Genomic DNA, 20459 nt, shown 5'->3' with positions numbered 1-20459 from the left:
GATAATGCTTCTAAACATCTGGAAAAGGGCCCAGGGACGGTGGTTCAAGCCTGTAATCCCAGCACTTTGGGAGGCCAAGGCGAGTGGATTGCCTGAGCCCAGGGGTTTGAGACCAACCTGGGCAACTTGGCGAGACCTCATCTCTACAATAAGTGAAAAAATTAGCCAGGTGTGGTAGTGTGCACCTGTAGTTCCGGCTATTTGTAAGGCTGAAGCAGAAGGATTGCCAGAGCCCAGCAGGTCGAAGCTGCGGTGGCTATGAGCATGCCACTGCACTCCAGCCTGGGCAACAAATAGTAAGACTCCAAGTCAAAAAAGAAAAGAAAAGAAAAGAAAAAGAAATCTGGAAAAGGAAAGGCTCAAATGGGCAGCTCATCAACTGGAAAGTCAGACCACGGTGCTTCTAAACATCGGAGGGAAAGACCAATGGGAAACCCCACAAGGCAGGCAAGGCCGTTAAAGGCAAGATGGTCGGGTCAGGGAGACTTGCGTTTTGTCTTCCCGGAGTTGCCGCCCTCACCTGGGGACTCAGCAGCCCCGGAGAGCTGGGGCGAGTCCAGTAGCCAGTCGGTCAGCTCGGCTGTCCTGAGCAGGTTGCTCCGGAACTGCTTGCCGCCGTTCACGTTCCAGGTCCCCATGGCAATGCGGATCCGGCGGAAATTCGTGAACTCGGACTGCCGCTCTGTCATTGATTTCAGGATCCTGGGAGTCACTGTCGGGAAACATAAAAGGCATGTGTTTCTGAGGGTCCAGACTCCAGGCACCCTCCAAAAATTTGGGAGAGAGACCATTCATGAGTCTCTAGATATGGACCCCAGAGTCTTCTTAGGAAGATGGGAAAAGGCTGGGCACGGTGGCTCACACCTGTTATCCCAGCACTTTGGGAGGCTGAGGCAAGGATTGCCTGAGTCAGGGATTTGAGGCCAGCCTGGGCAACTTGGCAAGACATTGTGTCTACAAAAAAAAATTTAAAAATTAGCTGGGCGTGGTAGCATATGTCTGTAGTCCCAGCTACTCAGAAGGCTGAGGTGGAAGGATTGTCTGAGCCCCAGAAGTCAAGGCTGCAGAAGCTGTGATTGTGCCTCTACACTCCACCTCGGGCAACAGAGTGAGACTCTGACTCAAAAAACAAAAAACAAAAAAAAAAAAGAAAAAAGAAAAAAAAGGTTTAAAACCATAGTAACACAAGGCTTCCCTGCAATAAAGGTATTGAAGACAGCGAATGGGAAATTCATCTCCACACTCTTATACCAACTGGAGTCGCAAAGGCCATGTGACATCATGTCCCAGGGATCTCACAGACATGACAGGGAAAAGCCTGGTCCTCAGGGTCTACTCCGTGATCCCACAGGACAAGGGTTGGGAATTTAAGAAAGGGGACATTGCAACCGACCACATCTAAATATGTATATTCATATAATTCATGTCTTACCAACCAAAACACCCATCCTGTATTCCCACCTTCACACCAAAAACTTGAAATGATCTGTTATACCTCACACTTAGGGCTTTTTTTTTTTGGAGTTGGAATCTCACTCTCTCACTCTGTCACCCAGGCTGGAGTGACATGGCCACCGCAGTCTCAGCCTACTGGGCTTGGGCGATCTTTCCGCCTCAGCCTTCCAAGTCGCTACCACACTCAGCTGATTTTTAAATTTATTGTAGAGATGAGGTCTCGCCAAGTTGCCCAGGTGATCTCAAACCCCTGGGCTTAGGCAATCCTCTCGCCTTGGCCTCCCAAGGTGCTGGGAGTACAGGCTTGAGCCACCGCACCCGGCTGACATAGGGCTTTAAAAAGTAGGCGGGGTGCAGTGGCTCACACCTGTAATCCCAGCATGTCGGGAGGCTGAGGCAGGATTGCTTGAGCCCAGGAGTTCATAACCAGCCTGGGCAACATAGTAAGAACTTGTCTCTACAAAAAAATAAAAAATAAAAAAAGTTAGCCTGGTGTGGTGACATCTAGTCTGTAGTCCTGGTTATTCAGAAGGCTGAGGTAGAAGGATTGTTTGAGCCCTGCAGGTTGAGGCTGGAGTGAGCCATGACCATGCTACTGCGTTTCCATCCGGGTGACAGAATGAGACCCCAACTAAAAAAAAAGTTCCTCGAGGAGCCTCTACATATTGCTGGAATCACGACAGTCTTGCTGCTGAGGCTGGAAGGCGCCTCCATCCAGGGAGACAACAGTGTCCTCCTCTTCCTGCTTCTACAGGGCCCTCAGGATCCAGGACAGAAAGCAGGGGCCAACCTCCTGGGACGCTCTTCAGGCCAATGTCCCCTGTCAAGGGGCCCAAGAGCCCGGGCAGTAAAAAAGAGTTTCTGGAGTGGGTCACCATTCAAAGACGCTGACGCTTCTAGAACAGTCTGCCACCTCTCCCAGCGCCCTGCTGGCTTCTCCCTCCTCCAGGCTTGGAAACATAGCTCGAGCCAAGAAGGGAGGGGGGGAGCTCCCAGTCAGAGGCACAGCTCCAGGCAGCATAGGGACAGCTGGAAGGTCCGTCCGTCAGGCCACGGGCCCACCAGCCACGCCCCTGGGAGTGTCTGCCACCTGCCCTCTGGATGACATGAGGGTAGCGGGAATGTGGGGCTGGAGCATCCCCCACCCCCCACCCCCACGCCAGCGGGCAGGAGCCCCTACCCAGGAGGGCCGCGTTGTCCAGCAGCATCCGCCCCTTGTCTGTCGGCTCCTCGTTGTAGACGTCGCCGACCAGCAGCAGCTTGATGGCTTCCTGCTTCACCCCGTCAAAGAAGTTGGACTGGATGGTGCGAGACACGGACCGGGCCCCATCCTTCAGCTTCCCCACCTGTAAGAGCTCAGACCCCCAGCCCATGAGAGGGGCCCATGAGGCCTCCACCCTGCTCCCTGGGCCTGGCCCTACCTTGGCTTTCCCTTCCAGAGCCCTGCTGCCTGTGAACACCTTGCTCAGGCTGTGCCCATTCAGGGACCACATGGCTTTGAAGGACTCCAGGAAGCGGTCTACGATGGGTTTTGAACTCAGCCCCAGGCTCTTGAGCTGCAGGTGAAGGACCTGGGCAAGAAATAAAAGACAGTCGCCACAGCCTTCTCCCACGAGACCCCCGACAGGCGCCATCCCAGAAGTTCCTTATCCAGCAGCCTGCAGACCATGCGGCGCTATCGAAGACCATGTGTGGCTTCCCACCTCAACTCACCCCAACTTTATCCTTGTGTTCCACCCAGCCTCTCCTTTGACCCCCTTACACTCCCCCCTCAGCCACTGTCAGGGGTTAGACAGCAAACAGGTATGGACAGTAGGTGGTGCTGGCCCCCTCTGCCCCACTCCAAGCCAGGAGAGGTTGGGCAGGCAGCCAGGGCCATGAAGACCCAGGTCTCCCTCCCAGCTTCAAATCTCGCCACATCTGGCCAGTTTTATACTGCCTTTGCCCAAGAGTATATTCAAGATATCATTTCATAGAACTACTGTTTCTCTAGGAGACTTTGGGCCCCATATCCAAAAAGGGTGTGAAAAAAGTACCTCCAACACAGGAAAAGGGAGATGGTGGCACAGGCAAGCTGGCCACCCTGGGACCCACTCGCTGGATGCCTGAGCACCTCCCTGTCTCCCGTCCCCTTAGCTAACAAGTCAGTCATCCCAGTGACGCCACCCTCTTCGTGCTGCTGAAGCCAGTCAGCCCAGCCTGCCCTGGGACACAAGGCAGCTGGCTCCACAGGCCACACGGCAGAGACAGACCTCAAGTGCAATGAAGGATTGCACGGTGTTGGTTCGGTCCAGGCAGTCAAGACAGTTCATCCGCAAAGTGCCTTTCTGAAAACTTAGGACGAGAGGGAGAAACATCAACAGTCATGCACTGTGTTCGAACAAGCAATGGCCATAGCACAAGGGCCTGTGTCTGGTGTCAACTCCCAAGGAAACATGTTGCAAGAGAGGACCACCCATCTCTTCTCTAGCAGCCCCCAGAAACCCCAGTACACATCCCCATGGCTCCCCAGCACTGCTGGAATGGCAGGCAGACAAGGAATACATTTTCGGCAGTTTGTGTGTATAATGTCCCAGATCCTTATGAGCACAGCTGGCTCCTGTTCTGCACAGCAGCTATGATCTATACAGTTGCATGGATGCTGATTACCAATACGGAACCATGGCTCCTAGGGGAAATTCAGGGTTAGGTTCCTGTGGGCCTCTGGCCATGATTTCATCAACTGATCAATATATAACCTTGTCTCATGTGTGTTTCTATAAAAAGACACCTTATTGAATACATATTGTTGATTCATGAACACTGAACTCATGGCCACAAGCACCCTAACTCATGCCTGAACTAGGTTACCCTAATGTATTTTCTCCATAAGGCCCACTGCTGCCTTCTCGTGCTTGGTTGTGACAGACAGCATCTCAGCATAGTTGGGGCCATTTTAAAGCATGAAATCACCCTCAAAGACCGCAAAAAATGCAAAGAACGTGGCGTGAAGTCAGGAAAAAGATACTTGTTTACAATATGGGCACTGGAACAAGAAAGGCAGAGGCTGGCCTTGCTTGAGTCAGCCGGGAAGGTTCACGTGTGTTGACTCAAGTTTTCCTGCTCTGCACGTGGGTCTGTGAACGCGTCTGACAAAAGTGCCATGAGTATTGATTTTGGGGTCACAAATAAGCTTTAGCAAATAGGTGAATTCACAGACATGGAATCTGCATATCTGTGCCCTGAGAGAGCTGGACCTCATTTCTCTCCTTGGCTCTTGGCAGGCAGTCCTCACCCGTCTCCTTGGCAGTCTGGGCTTATACCTGCTCTCCCACCATGACTAATAACAGAGCCCAGAGCCCCTCACTCTCCCAAGTATGTGCCACAGTGAGTGCCACTTTTTTTTTTTTTGGTAACAGCATTTTACTCTATCACCCAAGCTGGAGGGCAGTGGCATGATCCCAGCTCACTGTAGCCTCAAACTCTTGTGCTCAAGCAATCCTCCAGCCTCAGCCTCCCAAGTAGCTGGAACTACAGGCATGTATCACCATGCCCGGCTAATTTTTTCTGTTTTTGTAGAGATGAGGTTTGCCTATGTTGCCCAGGCTGGTCTCAAACTCTTGGCCTCAAGTGACCCTCCCACCTTGGCCTCCCAAAGTGCTGAGATTACAGGCATGAGCCACTGTGCTTGGCTCCCTTTATCATTAGCACAGTTCTTTGGCCAGAAAACCATGCTTTGCCATCTCTGATTGAGGAGAAGAGGGGAAGGCTGGAACCTGAGATTCCCAGCATCACAGAGCTTATGACCCAGGAGACGACAAGGGTAGCTACACAGCAGGGGAAGGAAGCCCTTGCTGATGAGCTTGTGTCCCGTGACGGCGCCTCCCTGCCCCCACCCCCTCACCCAGCAGGAGACGGGCACGAGGCGAGACTCACCGTGGACTTACATTCTCGCCCTTTGTGAACACACCAAAGTCCTCCCAGTGAAGCTTCAGCTGAGGCCTCAGTAGATTCTCCAATTTCTCTAGCTTCCCGCCTTTGGCAAACTGATGGAAGTCAAAATTTATCATAGGAGTGTCACCTGCATGGCAGGAAGCCCAGAGCAGCTTCTGGAGAGGGAAGGAAAGGGTGGTGAGGGGAGCAGAGGAAAGGAGGTCCCTGCAAGCTTCTCACCCAGCGTACTCAGGCTTACCCAGGCGGCAGCCACCGTGACTTGCTGGGGGCCGCAGGTCAGCTCGAAAGCTTACAATGGACCAGGCAGCAGACCGTCCTGACCCTGAAAGGGATACGCAGGACAAAGACCCCAGGGGGACAAAAGCCACCAAGAGTGGCTTGCCTGCAAAAGGGCAGAGGGTTCACTTTGGGCTGGAGAAGCAAGAGCAGGAATGGCTCCCTGGGGTCATCACAATCCTGCAGGGCTCTCCGGAGGACACAGGTGAGGAAGGGTCACTATGTTCTTCAGGTGGTCTGTGTGCCCCAGGCCCTCTGGATGGCGGCCCCACACAGAGCTCATAATCTAGCTCGCCGTTGCCCTGGTGACCAGCCCCATCCTGGTACCCACAAGTCTCTGGTGGGTGTGCTCTGTGTGGCTGAGTCTCCAGCTGAGGTGCCCCGGGCAGGACACGCAGCCCAGTGCAATTTCAGGATGGGGGACATGGGTGGCCGGGAGCTGGCGGGAGGCAAGGACAGAGGGGAAGCACAGGAAGGGACTGCTGATGGCCATGGTGCTCTTGAGAGGTCTTCCTTCTATGTGAGGCTTCCCTGGCCTGGCAACACCCAGCTTTCTCTCCAGAGAGCCCCATGGCAGAGGACAAACTGGCCACCTGCCCAGACCACCCAGCCTCTGGGCCTCCCCGCATCCCACACCCACACCAGGTGGCTTTAGGTCAGGCTGGCCCAGAGTTTGCCCAGTTAAATGACTTTAAAGGCCTGGGAGGACTTCAAGTCATCCAGTTGGTATGACTCAAAGTGCCCACCCAAGGCAAGACAGAACAGAATGTAAACCAATGCACAGCCATCGTCAAGAGTCTTGCTGTGTAAAAGAGGGTGTTCAGTGGCCGTGCTGCACATTCTGGAGCAAGCACTTTGTCCAGCAGGTCTGCACAGAGCTGACGTGGCTGAGGACCAGCCCAGGCAGGGCCATGACCAGGTAGAGAGCTGCTTCCTCTCCTCCCTGCCTGGTAGTCTGCCCTTCCCCGGCCAGGAGCTAGCTGCCACCTCCTGCACTGGCTTTAGTGGGGGGCACTGCCGTCAACTGAAGGGAGGGTCAGAAACTGCCACCAACTGACAGGGAGGGCTCACGCCATCCTTTCCCCATAAATCAATGCTTAAGGGGAAAGAGATTTGGGGTTCTTTTTTTTGGCTTGTAATGTTTTTTTCCTTCTTCCTTAAAATAAGCAGCCAGCATAGCTGCCAAGATGGGTGGGAAGGGAGATACTTCTGGAGCTTGTTGCTAATAGCAACACACCAAACAGGAAAAGCGAGTCTAGCCAAATACAGTTGGCAATCAGGAAGGGCCTGCTCTGAGCATGTGGCTTCTCTAAGCAGAGTTGGACTGTCTGGCCAGGAGTCAGGGGCTGGGCCTAGGGGCGGCCATAGAGTCGCCCTTGATCCCCACGGAGGGGTCATCGAGCTCCCTCCTTAAGGGGCTTCCTTGAGCTTCAAACAACAAGAGAGTTTGTCTCCCTTAGGCAGGTGGACATGGAAGGCTGGGAAAGGAACGAGGAGCCACCGCGGCTCCTCCAGACCGTCTCACACAGCAGGCCACATGTGCATGGGGGGTGGGGTTGGGGGCCTGGAGGCCTGGGTTCTGTGGACACGAGGAGGCCGGGGCCAGGCAGGCGGAGTCCTGTGCCACAGCTGCTCCCTGGCCCATCCAGGATCATCCAGGATTAGCCCCCAGGAAGCCCAGCAGGAGCTGGGCCAGCAGCTCCAACAGGCAGCCCAAGCAGGAGTGGGCGATTTGAAGGCAACTGGTCAGCAGGGGGAGTTGCTCAACTCCAGCTGGACCCTGAGGCCCAGTGCCCTGCAGCAATAGCTGACCCTGGAGGAAAGAGGAGCGTGGACGTGGAAGGGGTGGCTGCCTGCCCCAGAGAGGGCCTCCCTGGGGAGAGCGAAAGCCCTCCATGTCCACAGGGAGCACAGGGGACATGCGGCTGGGGACGGAGACACTATGTTTTGACTTCGAGCAAACGCATCCAACATCAGCTAATTAAACTCACTGTGTCAGGAGTTCGGACCACCAGCACTACCCCGTTCATAGACTGGAGCGCTGGGGGAGCCCTCGGGAGAGCAGAGAGGGTCAAGTTTTCTCTCTAGTCCCCAGAGGAGCCACCACCCTGCCAAGCCCAGAGGTGGAGGGGCTGGCGGCACCCGCCTTACCTTGAAGGCTCTGTTGAGCACCTCTTCTCCGCCTCTGCTTCCTAGCAGGTTCACGACCACCTGCTGCCCGTACTGCTCCTTCAGAAGCACCATGTGCCTGCAATGACAGCAAGGAGGGTGGTGACGCCGGGCTGGGCACACATGGCCACCTGGTTCTGCCCCTCCAGGGAAGAAGGCAAAGAATGGGCCGTGCTGTCTCAGCACCTCGGGACAGGACCAGCCACTCTCCATGGCCCAAGGAGTGGAAAACAAGCCCGGGATGGAAAAAAACCCTTCCCTCCTGGCCGTCATCACTGCAAGCTAGTATGGACTTTTACACAAGGAGTGGAATCAGATGAGGGATACATGAACCTTCTAGAAGGTACCATCATTAAATCTAGAACAGCTAACCTGACCTTCCATGAATAGAATGTTGCAAATGCAACGTGCATGTCTCCAATGTTAACCTCTTATCCCACCTGGTATCCGTCCTTCGAGACCAGAGAGGCTGACAGGAGAGCTCTCAGCCTCAGTGCCCACCTTTTCATTGAGGTCTGCATTTCGTTATGTTGAACCACAGCAAGCAAGCACAACAGAACCCACAGGCTTTAGGACAACATTCCTACATCAGAAGTCATTTTCTAAATATGTCTGTGGAAATATTAGGGAGAGACTCCAATATTTATCCTTTATCACCAACTTTTTAAAAGTAACCTTACGCTAGGCACAGTGGCTCACGCCTGTAATTCCAGTGCTTTGGAAGGTGGAGGTATAAGGATTGCCTGAGTCCACAGGTTCGAGACCAGCCTGGGCAACATGGTGAGACCTCGTCTCTACAGTAAATTAAAAAATTAGCCGGGCATGGTGTCACGTGCCTGTACATGGAAGGCAGAGGCAGAAGGATTGCCTGAGCCCAGCACATTGAGGCTGCGGTGGCCGTGAGCGTGCCACTGCACTCCAGCATGGGCAACAGAGACTTTGACTCAAAAAAAAAAAAAAAAAGATGTTTTTTAAAGTTGATCACAAAAGAACCATTTTTAGCTCAATAAGAGAAAAAAAATTCTCTTATTAACCTTAGGGGATAGCATTGTATGCAGAAAGAATATGGATTTGAAGAGAGTAGTTTAAATATAGGTTCATCTGCTGACTAGCTGACTAGCTGATCTCAGGTAAAGGTGAGCCTCCTCCCGGCTCCTGTCCCCACTTGGAGGAATTTTGCAGTGATATTCTTGGCAGTCCTGGGACAGGCGGGAAGAAATGGGCTCTATGAGGTACAGCCAGTCTGGGGTCCCTTTTGGGTTGACTTGCCCAGAGAAGGTACCTGGGCCTTGACATGTGGAGTTCCTGGCTCTGGTGGGAAAGTCCCCTGTGGCCACACACCCGGCCACCCCCCACAACGCGGCTTGTCAGAAACAAGAGCACATCTGGCCCCCTCTGCCTGATTCGTGTCTACTTCTCAACTGGTTCCAAGTTCCAGGACTGGAAAAGAACCAATACTACCCATGATTACTCTCTATTACCCATGATTCCTCGATATCACTCATGATTACTCTGTCCTGTCACCAACGCCACACTCCCTTGATCACATGATTCATCCCATCTGAGTTCGTTCCTTCATCTGTAAACAAGCCTCTGTGGCTGCTCCCCCTTCTGCAGAGAATGGACATGAGGCCTAAGAAAGACAAACGAATGTGACAACGATGGGGCTCATCACGTGGGAGTTGGTCCTTTTTTCCTTCCCCTTAATGTGAAAATAAGGTCACATATGTGTCACTGATAAAGTGAGACTCTCTTTGCTGACACAGGTGACCCAGAAGGCCCCAGCATCCCCAGCGATGGCACAGGCTGACTCGCAGCCTAAGCTGCTCTGTGTTCTGGGCCGCTCTGTGCCTATAGGACTTGTTTCCCCTCCCTCTGCCTACCCATTATTGTTCTGGGAGGCCACTTGGAAAACTGTGGCATTTTCCAAGATGGTAGGGAGCCAGCATGGTAGGGAGTCAGAGTTCCTTCTCATCTCCAGGGAGGGACCCAGAGTGGAACATGCCCTGTTGTGCACACCGAGAGTCCAGTACTGAGGGAGGTCAAAGGAGAAGACCTTCCTTGTCTTGAGAAGGGAGACGTGGACACAGCCCTCATGAAAAGTTAACACCGCCACCAAGATTTGTCACCATGCTGAGATGACAAAACTCTGCTCGAGTAGCACAGTCAGAGGTCTGCTCTGATGGTCCTCCTCAGACGGGGGCATACGACAAAGAGGATGACAGGGGCCAGCCTCAGCAGACAAGGGTGCCCATGCAGCAGTGGCAAAAGGAAGCAGGCATCCTCTGGGTAGAAACACTGCCCATGTGAAGTGTTCTGGGGGGGAAAGAAGGGGTTGGACCAAATGCACCCAAGAACTGGAAGACCCCTGAGAGCGCAGTGGTGTCTTAGAGAGGAGGACTTTGGAGCACCCGGAGATAGCGCATATGCTGGTCCAGGGACACTTTGCTGTCCTCAGGGGTCGGTTCCCAGGCGACCCTCACAGTGCCCCACTATAGTCATTAGACAGACGTGTCACCTCATTTCCGAACACTACTCTCAAGCAAGGGGGACACGGCTAGCCATTAACATAAAATGGGTAGCTCCTGCAAGGGAACGTGAGGACACTTGATCTGGTCAAATGTCACCACTAAAAAGCGTGACAGAAGAGGCTTCGTGAACAGTGGCTGCCTGTAAAAAGACTCGTTGTGTCAGCAAGTCATCTCGTGACTTGCCGAAGAGATCTAAGCTTACCCTAAATTTGAGGGATGCTTTCTTTTTTTTTTTTTGAGTTGGAGTCTCACTCTGTCGCCCAGACTGGAGTGCAGTGGCCGCTCCCAGCCACCGCAGCCTCGACCTGCTGGGCTCCGGCGATCCTTCCGCCTCAGTCTTCTGAGTAGCTGGAACTACAGGCGTGCACTACCACGCCCCGCTAATTTTTTGATTTATTGTAGAGATGAGGGCTCACCAAGTTGCCCAGGCGGGTCTCGAACACGCGGGCTCAGGCAATCCACTCACCTCAGTCTCCCAAAGGCGCGGGATTACAGGCTGAGCCACCAAGCCTGGTTGAGGGACGCTTTCTAAGGAGCAAGGCAGCCCCTGGGTTGCTTGTGGGAAGAGAGGTCTTGCTCTCTCAGGTACGTGTATCCCACACACCACACATGACCAGGGCCGGAAACGTCTCAGTCTATGTAAATGTGCTTAAACTAGATGATATATGTATTTTTTTTTTAAAGCTCAAACAAGTTGGGTACAGTTGACTCATGCCTGTAATCCCAGCACTCTGGGAGGCTGAGGTGGGAGGATTACCTGAACCCAGGAGTTAGAGAGCAGCCTGAGCCACATAGCCAGACCTTGTATCTCCAAAAAAATATAAAATTAGACAGGCATGGTGGTGCATGCCTGTAGTTCCAGCTACTCGGGAGGCTGAGGTGGAAGGATCGCCTGAGCCCAGTAGGTCGAGGTTGTGGTGAGCTGTGTTTGTGCCACTGTACTCCAGCCTGGGCGACAGAGTGACTCAAAAAACCCCCCCAAAACAAAAAACAAACAAAAAAGCTCATAAAGACATAGGAATTTTGAAAACAAGCCCAGCACAACTTTTTTCTCTTGCTTTGGGTTAGCTTCAGGTAGAATTTCATTTAAATTACATGTTTACTATTTCCTAAGAAAGTTTAGTATAGATCAATGCCAACCAAGGATTTCCAAGTGTACAGCGCTCAGGACACACTGATGGCGTTCTGGAAAAGGCAACAGCAATTCATCACAAGATTATGTATCTCTTTACAATAAAAGCCCATGACTTGCAACATGCTAATCAGGGTCACAGTTGGGCTTGTGTCACCAGTGTTATGGTCAACAAAAGAGTAGCAAGCAAACTTAAAGTCCCATGAACTTCAGGAAGAATGGTCATAAAAGCTTCTTTTGCGAATTCTTATGACATTCGTTAAGGTAATTTTAAAAATTAGAAAAAGCCAGCTGGGCACAGTCATCCCAGGACTTTGGGAGGCCAAAGAGAGAGGATTGCCTGAGCCTAGGGGTTTGAGACCAGCTTGGTGACTTGGTGAGACCTCGTCTCTACAATAAATTAGAAAATAAGCCAGGCATGATTGTACGTGGTAGCACACACCTATAGTTCCAGTTACTTGGAAGGCTGAGGTGGAAGGATTGCCTGAGCCCAGCAGGTTGAGCCCACTGCGGTGGCCGTGAGTATGCCACTGTAGCCTGGGCGACAGAGGAAAACTCCGACTCAAAAAACAAAAAAGTGGAAAAAGCCAATCTTTTAAGAAGAAGCTATTAACTGTTTCAAGTACACAGTACAAACAGTTCAGCTTAGTTCAAGTTGCAAAACAGTGAGTGTGTTAGGATCTAATTTGTGTTTTAAAAAATAAAAAATATATATGCAACTTTTTTCCTAAAATGATATGTATAAAACTACTAACAGTCAAAAACACTTTAAGAGTGAGGATTGGGAGTTAGAATGCTTTTACTTTTTGCTTTATGCCTTTCTACACCTTTTCTTTTTTTAAGAAAGCAGAATTTATTGAGAGGAGAGGAAACCTCCCACAGTGGGAGGGGACCATAAGGGATTGTCCCTCTACACTTTTTTTAAGCTTGGGAATATATTACCTTTAAAACAAAAACAGGCGAGGCTCGGTGGCTCAGCCTCTAATCCCAGCACTTTGGGAGGCTGAGGCGAGTGGACTGCCTGAGCCCGCGGGCTCGAGACCCACCCGGGCAACTTGGCGAGACCTTGTCTCTACAATAAATCAAAAAGTTAGCCGGGCATGGTAGCGCACGCCTATAGTTGCGGTTACTTGGAAAGCTGAGGTGGAAGGATCGCCGGAGCCCAGCAGGTTAAGGCTGTGATGGCCAGGAGTGTGCCACTGCACTCCAGTCTGGGCGACAGAGTGAGACTCCAACTCAAAAACAAAACAAAAACAAAACCAAAAACAAACAGCTATAAATATCCTATAATTTAGATGATCCTTTATTAGCCAGGCAAATGGATGAAGCTTCATTGCAAGAAGAAACTGATACAATAATCACAAAGCCTACCTGACCATTGGTTAATTAAACTTCAGGAAACCTAAAACAAGGAACACTCCCAGTTTGTAAATTTCCTCTTAACATAAAGGAAAAGGCAGATTTGGATTCAGGTCTGCCCCCCACCCCCGCTGCCACACCCTGTCCCCTGTGCCACTGTCTATCAGAGGAAAACTCTTAAGGGTAGCAACAAGTTTTGGTTGGAGTAGCACAATCCCTACCTGTCGAAGGCAGGGGCGTTGGCTTCCAGGCCTCTGTGGAGTCTTAGATGATGGGAGCCAACCTGGAGCAACGAGAAGCAGCAATAGTGATTCTTCCTGTCCTGCAAACTCAGGAAGCAACAGTCTTGTTCACTGCTGCTCGTGGCAGCCACTCACCCACCTCATGGCCCCTTCACAGCTCTGGAAGGTCGGGCTCCCTGGACTCGGCTGACAGTGCTCTGAACTCAGGCCCAGGAGCCTGGAGTCTGGCTTTGCAGCTGCCCTGTCCTAGCCACAACACGTACCATGTCAGCTGAAATTCTTCCACACACACGAGGCGGGTGTCAGACCCCCAAATTCTCCAGCAGCTCAGAGCTCAGCCAGCTAGGGGAGAGACCCTGCTTTCCCTCATTAACCCCTGCAGGGACCACAACTTCCTTCTAAATCTGAGTTATCCTAATTATCTAATTGGAGAACTACTTCTTTAATACTCAACTTAGTTTAAAAAACAAAGTTAAAATATACATTGTCACTGAAGCCAGCTTCAAGAGGCTTTCAGTGCCAAATCTTGGACAACTTGAGCATCAAACTATATAAGGGCAGTAATGGATTATAATCTGGTGAATAAAATATGACTCTGAGAATGTATATTGATGATAATTGGATGATGGATATCTGAAGGATGGATGGATGACTGAATGGGTAGATGGATGAAAGGATAGATAGATAAATGGATGGATGACCGGTTGAAGGGATGACTGGCTGAGTGGGTGGACAGATAGATAGGTGAGCGGATGGATGACTGGATTAAGGTGTGGATGGATGATCAATAGATGACTGGATGGATGAGTGGGTGCATGGGTGCATGGATGGATGGATGATGGATGGATGGATGATGGCTGGATGAGTGGATGAAGGAGTAGATGGGTAGGTGTATGGGTGGGTAAATGCAGAAGAAGAGAGGACTCTTCCTTATAGTGGTAAACCAACTGATAAATGTGGAGGGAACAGCGGAAAATCATCATGTTGCAAGGCCCACAGTAAAGAATTATCCAGCAAAAGTTATCCATTGATGATGAATCTTAAGGGAAAGTTTGATGAGGAGCAGGACACTAGTATGGGCTCAAAGTGCCTCCAATAGATTGCTTATTAGTGTCACTTAGGTAGCATCTGGCTAGGAATCCAGACCTTGAATCTGATCATAACGAAACACCAGGAAAATCCAAAAGAACCTTCAACTTAAAGACAAAGAAGGTCTTCATTCTCCAAAATGTCAGTATCATGAAAGACAGAAAGGCCAAGGAACAGATCAGATTAAAGAAGACTGAGATATGATGACTAAATGCAGGACGGAAGTGGGAGAAGATGCTACAAAGGACATTGTTGAGGCAATTGACCAATGTGGAAGATGGAATAAAGATCAGACTGAAGTGTTGGGTCAATGTTAAATCCCTGAACGTGCACCTGTACTGTGGCGACATAAGAGAGTATGATTCCATCCTTCATTAAAGAGACAAGCTGTGTGCTACCTATTATTAAGTAGCTCCTAAAATAATGCATGTGTGACAGAAGGTTACAGCTTAGCATATCTGGGTGAAGGACATATGGGAGCTCTCTTTTCTGTGGATCTGAAATTATTTCAATAAAAAGTTTTTTAAAAATGTATTGTTGAAAATTGGGTGTAGGCCAGGCGTGGTGGTCAAGCCTGTAATCCCAGCACTTTAGCAGGCCGAGGCGAGAAGACTACCTGAGCTTAGGAGTTTGAGACCAGTTTGGGCAACTTGGTGAGACCTCGTCTCTACAATAAATCAAAATATAAGCTGAGTGTGGTATCACGCGCGCCTGTAGTTCCAGCTACTTGGAAGGCTGAGGCGGAAGGATCGCCTGAGCTCAGCAGGTCGAGGATGCAGTGACTGTGAGTGTGCCACTGCACTCCAGCCCGGGCAACAGAGTGAGACTCCAACTAAAAAATAAATAAAAATAAAAAACCAGGTGCAGTAGCTCACACCTTGGGAGGCTGAGGTGAGAGAATTATCTGAGTCCACAGGTTCAAGACCAGCTTGGGTAACATAGCAAGACTTTGTCTCTACAATAAATTTTTAAAAATAGCTGGTGGTGTATGCTTACAGTCCCAACTACTTGGAAGTCTAAGGTGAAGGATCATCTGAGCCCAGCAGGTAGAAGCTGTGGTAGCCATGATCCTCCGTGATTATGCCACTGCACTCACTCCAGCCTGGACAACAGAGTGATATGGGGCTCAAACAATAACAACAAAAGTACTGTTTAGCTTTGCTTGTGTTTGAGCATTGCAAAAGTGGTGTCATTCGATTCATCCATATTATCAGATGTAGCTATTATTATGTATCATATATTATCTTACAACTCATAACACCACAGATAACACATCGGTCCTGCCTCACACGAGGGAAACACCCATCTAGAAAACTGGTTTCTCAGTTATAGGCTTAGAAATTACTAGGAAAAGGATTTTCTGTATAAATGATTCAACAAAATTCCAAATCCCTTGTGGCCCTAGGACACTTTGGTCATGAGAGAGATGAGTCTACAATGAGTTTTCTCGGCTGTTGGTTGACAGGTATTCTTAAGATAGGCTCCCCAAAATGTCTTCATCTCGTGGCTTATGTTTTTCTGCCCTCCTTTCCCCCAGAGTCATCGATTCCTGGCTGAGGAAATGTCATCTGTGGCCCCTGCACTACTAAGAGGACTGCTCCCTCCTGCACTCTGAAGCGAGTCAGCAGGTCCAAGTCCCCCTCAGCCACTGGTGGAGAGGTCACCAAGGGCTGAAAACCCAAGAGAAGGGGCTGCCCGCTCTGTGTCATCTATCAGTCACCACAAGAACCCCCCCTCCCCCATGTCACGGACAGGGGAATCATTCCCATGGGGGCACAGTAAGAGAACATAGGGGCAGTAGACCAGGGCTCAGGAGCTGGGTTCTCAGGAGTGACGAGTTATATTATTGGACATGTCTAACCACCTCCCTGAGTCAGAACCCAAAGCCTCTTCTTGGAAGCAGGTGGACATGGCAGTCTCTAATACCTGGACTTGGCAGGGTCCAGCCCCAGGTTCTGTAACTCCCCCAATGTAAACATTACCTAAGTCCTCCACACACTGTGTCATCAGTCTACCCTTCAGTTACTGAGCACACCCTGAGTCAGGGAAGGAGATGGGAGATACCAAATCCCCTGTCCTGGGTGACCAGCACCCACCCACATTCACCATGGAAAGACCCCTCTTTCTTTTTTAATCAGGGTCTCACTCTGTTGCCCAGGCTGGAGTTCTGTGGCGTGATCATGGCTCACTGCAGCCTCGACCTCCTGGGCTAAGGTGACTCTTCTGCCTTAGCCTCTCAGTAGCTAGGACTACAAAGGCATGCCACCCTGCCCGGCTAATTTTTATTTTTAGTAGAGCCGAGGTTTCACTATGTTGCCCAGGCTAGTCTTGAACTCCTGGGCTCAAGCACTCCTCCCACTTTGGCCTCCCAAAGTGCTGGGATTACAGGCACAAGCCACCATGCCCGGTTACTTCAGAGTGTCTAACAAGTCTGCACAACAAGTGAAAATTAATTTGACCACCCCACCCCCAGAGAAATGGCCAGGGCAGAAAGGATGTGTAAGTCCAGACCCATGGCTCTCAAAGTGTGGTCCTTGGATACCCCCAGGGTGCTCATTAGAAAGCCAAGTCTTGGGCCCACCCCAGATCTGCTGAACCAACTCTGGGGGTGGGGCCAGGCACCTGTGTGTTCACAGACGCTCAGCCAATGTCTGTGGGACGAACACATGGCTGAATCCGGGGTGGGTGATCTCCCATCAGTCTGTACAGGAAGGCAGATGAAATGCTCTAGGAAGCCATCTTTGTGTCACATCTCACAGTGTCCCCATGATGACTAGGAGGGAAACTCACCTAGAGCTCAGGATGCAAAGGGCCAAGCTTCTCCAGAGGCAGCTGGTGTTTCTGTCTCCGAGGCGTTATCATTTATTTCTATGATTGTCAACGTTAGTCGCCATCTTTGAGTAGGTTTTAGGTTCCAAATACTGTGCTAATATTTATATTATGATCTTTAATCCTCCAGGACCCTATGAGGTAGGATTGTTAACCCCATTGTACAGAAGAATAAACCAAGGCTTTGGCAAACAGAAGAACGTCTCAGAAGTGTACAGTCCCCACGTGGGGGAGCCAGAGTTTGATGTGAACACAGCTCTGCATAGCCTGAGACCTTCTGCTCTGAATCACTACAGGAAACGGCCTTGTGACTGAGGTTCTTTCTGCAGTGGCTGCTGGGAAGCTCAGGACAAATGTGACACTCCACGCACGTACAAGAGACCCACAGCACGCACTGCAGGAGCCAGTTCTGTCCTGGCTTTGGCTCATTTTCACAGTTCATTTTTCCCTCACCCTATCCTCTTCTCTTATTTTTGCAATTGCTATGCTACACGCCGTCTCACGTTCTTTTGGGAACAAAGAAAGGTACCCCACACATACGTGGCCATCCAGTGCCATGCATCACACAACCAAGAACTTGGCAAAGGGTTTTTGACAGGGAAGAGGGGCCTGATGGACTCTGTATCCTCCTCCAGTTGGTTCAAACAAAACTTCAAAACAGACTGAGCTCACCTTGGGGAGACACGTGTCTGTTTACACATGTCAAGGGGAATCAGGTCATTAACCTGCAACATGTGTTAATAAACAGACCCTATACCTGGCTACACCGGGGGGTGGTTCGTTTTAAGAGTAAAATTTCAAGGTGGCTATTTATACACTGCACAACCTATTTACATGGTAAAAATGAAATTGTGAAAGGTTCATGGTTGCCAGAAATGGACTCAGGATGTCGTGAAGGCATTATTCCCATGAACACATGCAGACAAATCCTCCTCCCACGGTCCCCTCTGCCCGCCCTACCCCAGGCAGCCCCCAAGAAGGAACAACACTGCAGGTGAATATGCAAGCTGCTCAGCCGAAAATCTTGCACTCTTCATCTAGCCTGAGTGCAGAAGGAAAGGAAAAACTTCAAAATGGAAAAAAAAAACCAACCAGAACTTGATCCTAACAGCTCAGACCGTGACTGTAGACCACCCCCTAAGGCTGCCCTCCGGGTCCCCTCTGAAGACAACCTAATCTCCCTTTGATGACGGTGGTATTTAGGGGATAAGCACAGGTATTAGGCCCAAAGGTCAGCAAATCCCTAATAAGATTAACGAACACTAAAGCCTTTTGAAACCTGTTTAAAGAAACTGTGGGGGCCCTGGGGAAGCACAAGTGTCAGGGATCTAAGTGGGTGATTCAGCTGCCTGGGAGCTGAGCCCCTAGGCCCACCATTCCTGGTCCCCACTGGGTCGTGCGGCATTCCCCAGCAGGCCAGGCTGGAGTGAAGGTCAAACTGGAGACCAACATTAAATTCGAGAGGGGACTTACAGACGCATTTTGTTGTTTAAATGAGAGAGACGAGAACATTGAGAGTTCTAGAAATAGGGCAGGCGATGGCCAGGGAGGTGGAAGGCCTTGGAGAAGGCAAGGAAGAAGGGGCCCCGGGTGAGTCCTCCTCCCGGGGCCGGAGGTCAGTCACGTGGGGGAAGAATAAGACTGACCCTTGTGGCTCCCAGAGCACTCTGGAAAGTCAAACACTGCGCACAATACAGGAGGAACACGCTAACAGTCAGAGCCGACCCAGTCGTGGCCTGGGAGATAGCCCCTCAGTGGTCCTGGAAGAAGGAGCCCTGGAGTGAGTGGAAGGGTGGAACGGATGAAATTCAAAGAGTCCTCCCCAAATTCCAAGAATCTATCATGACCGTGTCCCCAGTTTTTCGATTTCTTACAAACTTTAAGTAAAACATAACATGTTCACCCTGTTTCTTTTTTGTGCTTACTCGTTTGATAAACTTTTTTATCCTCCTAACTACAGAGCTCAAGAAGTTTCTGAAGGAAAACTCCCAATTTAAAGACAATCAAGTTTCAAACGCTCTTTTGGAATGTACAGAATGGGAAATCCATAGAGAAAGAACGTGGATTAACAGTCACGTAGGCCCAAGGGAGAGTCTGAAGGGAAGGGCAGAGAAAGCGATTGGGGACAGGGTTTTCCAGCAGTGAGGAAAGGCTTCTAAAGTTAGATTATGGGGAAGGGGACACAACGCTAAAACGCACTCAAAACTCTTGCCCTGTGTGCTGTCAATGGGTGACACTCCGGGTATGTAAGTTATAGCTCAATATAGCTGCTTTTCCAAACAACATCCTTGGGGCCCCATTCCCAAAGGGGGACATTTCTGGGTCACAGTCGTCCTCAGGAGTGCTTCTCCAGATGCCACCATCCACCTCATGTAGTTTGGTGGTTCCTTTCTAGAGGAAAGACTGAATGTTGATAAAGCCTTTTTTTTTACTTTGGGCGGTCAAGGCAGGAGGATTGCTTGAAGCAAGGAGTCCAAGACCAGCCTGGGCAACAAAATGAGACCCTCATCTCTACAACACATTTTAAAAATTAGCCCACTGGTGTGCACCTATAATCTGGGCTGCTTGGGAGGCTGAGGTGGAAGGATCGCTTGAGCCCAGGACTTTGAGGTTAGCCATGACTGTGCCACTGCACTCCAGCCTGGGTGACAGGAGAAGACTCTGCCACTAAAACAAATAAACAAGCAAGGCTCTTTTTCCACCAGAGCTCAGAGCCCAAACCAGACACTTAATTCATCCATCCCACTCCACGAGCTGACCTGGTCCATTACCAGTGCTGTTCACGCAGCATGCCAACAGCCATGGGGACAAGCGACTCGCTCACCACTGGCACTGGTTCAAGTTTAGGGTTGGACTAAGAAGCTGAGTCCAAGACAAGGGACCCAGTGCCCAGCGATGTCAAATGCCCTACAGAAACTGGCAGGTGGCACCTAGGCCCCTTCAGCTGCTGGCTGACAACCCGACCGCAGTCACACGAGAGCCCTCAGTAAGAAGAGCCGAAGGTAACAAGGTTTTCTGAACGCACCCTATTCCCTCAGGACAGGGCAGGAAAGCTGGGGTTAGCGTGGAGGACTCTGCGGCCCACTCTGTAGCCTGTAACCCACCTTGTCAGAGACCCCACGGAAGGGAGTAGTGTGGCATCATTTCACGGACGACAAATGTGTTCTTGGAACGTGTCCCCGCTCTGAGCTCTTCCCAGGAAACAGAATGCCAGATCCCCCTGGCACTGAAGAGCCCTGCTCTGGCTGGAAAGGGGTATTTTTAGAAATCATGGGAAAGCTGTGCTATTCTCACGTGTCACCACAGCAGGCACCACTGGGTGCCAGACCTGGGCGACCATGGAGGGTTCGGAGACCTTCCCAGAGGCCCCCATGAGAGCTGCTGCTCTCAGAAACGTCCTTGATGCCCCGAACTTGGGGTTTCACTTAAAGGGATTCTGCCCAT

The 20459-nt window shown here is 50.7% G+C and overlaps 1 protein-coding gene across 2 annotated transcripts in view; it reads right to left on the bottom strand.

Moving 5' to 3' along the window:
• Positions 1 to 20459, bottom strand: part of SYNJ2 (synaptojanin 2) — an 84892-nt gene that overhangs the window by 37496 nt on the left and 26937 nt on the right. For both annotated transcript variants that reach the window (XM_021706116.1, XM_021706117.1), the window contains exons 5-11: positions 13077 to 13138; positions 7816 to 7912; positions 5371 to 5543; positions 3708 to 3789; positions 2877 to 3026; positions 2636 to 2801; positions 521 to 712 (exon numbers count right to left, since the gene is read on the bottom strand). In XM_021706116.1, coding sequence (XP_021561791.1) covers positions 521 to 712; positions 2636 to 2801; positions 2877 to 3026; positions 3708 to 3789; positions 5371 to 5543; positions 7816 to 7912; positions 13077 to 13138 — 922 coding nt within the window. The remainder of the gene's footprint in view (positions 1 to 520; positions 713 to 2635; positions 2802 to 2876; positions 3027 to 3707; positions 3790 to 5370; positions 5544 to 7815; positions 7913 to 13076; positions 13139 to 20459) is intronic.

This window comes from Carlito syrichta, unplaced genomic scaffold (assembly GCF_000164805.1).
Source record: "Carlito syrichta isolate Samal-C Ts95f unplaced genomic scaffold, Tarsius_syrichta-2.0.1 Scaffold315163, whole genome shotgun sequence".
Lineage (NCBI taxonomy): Eukaryota > Metazoa > Chordata > Mammalia > Primates > Tarsiidae > Carlito > Carlito syrichta.
The sequence above is the reverse complement of the archived record's forward strand: the minus strand, read 5'-3'. Positions and strand labels throughout refer to the sequence as shown.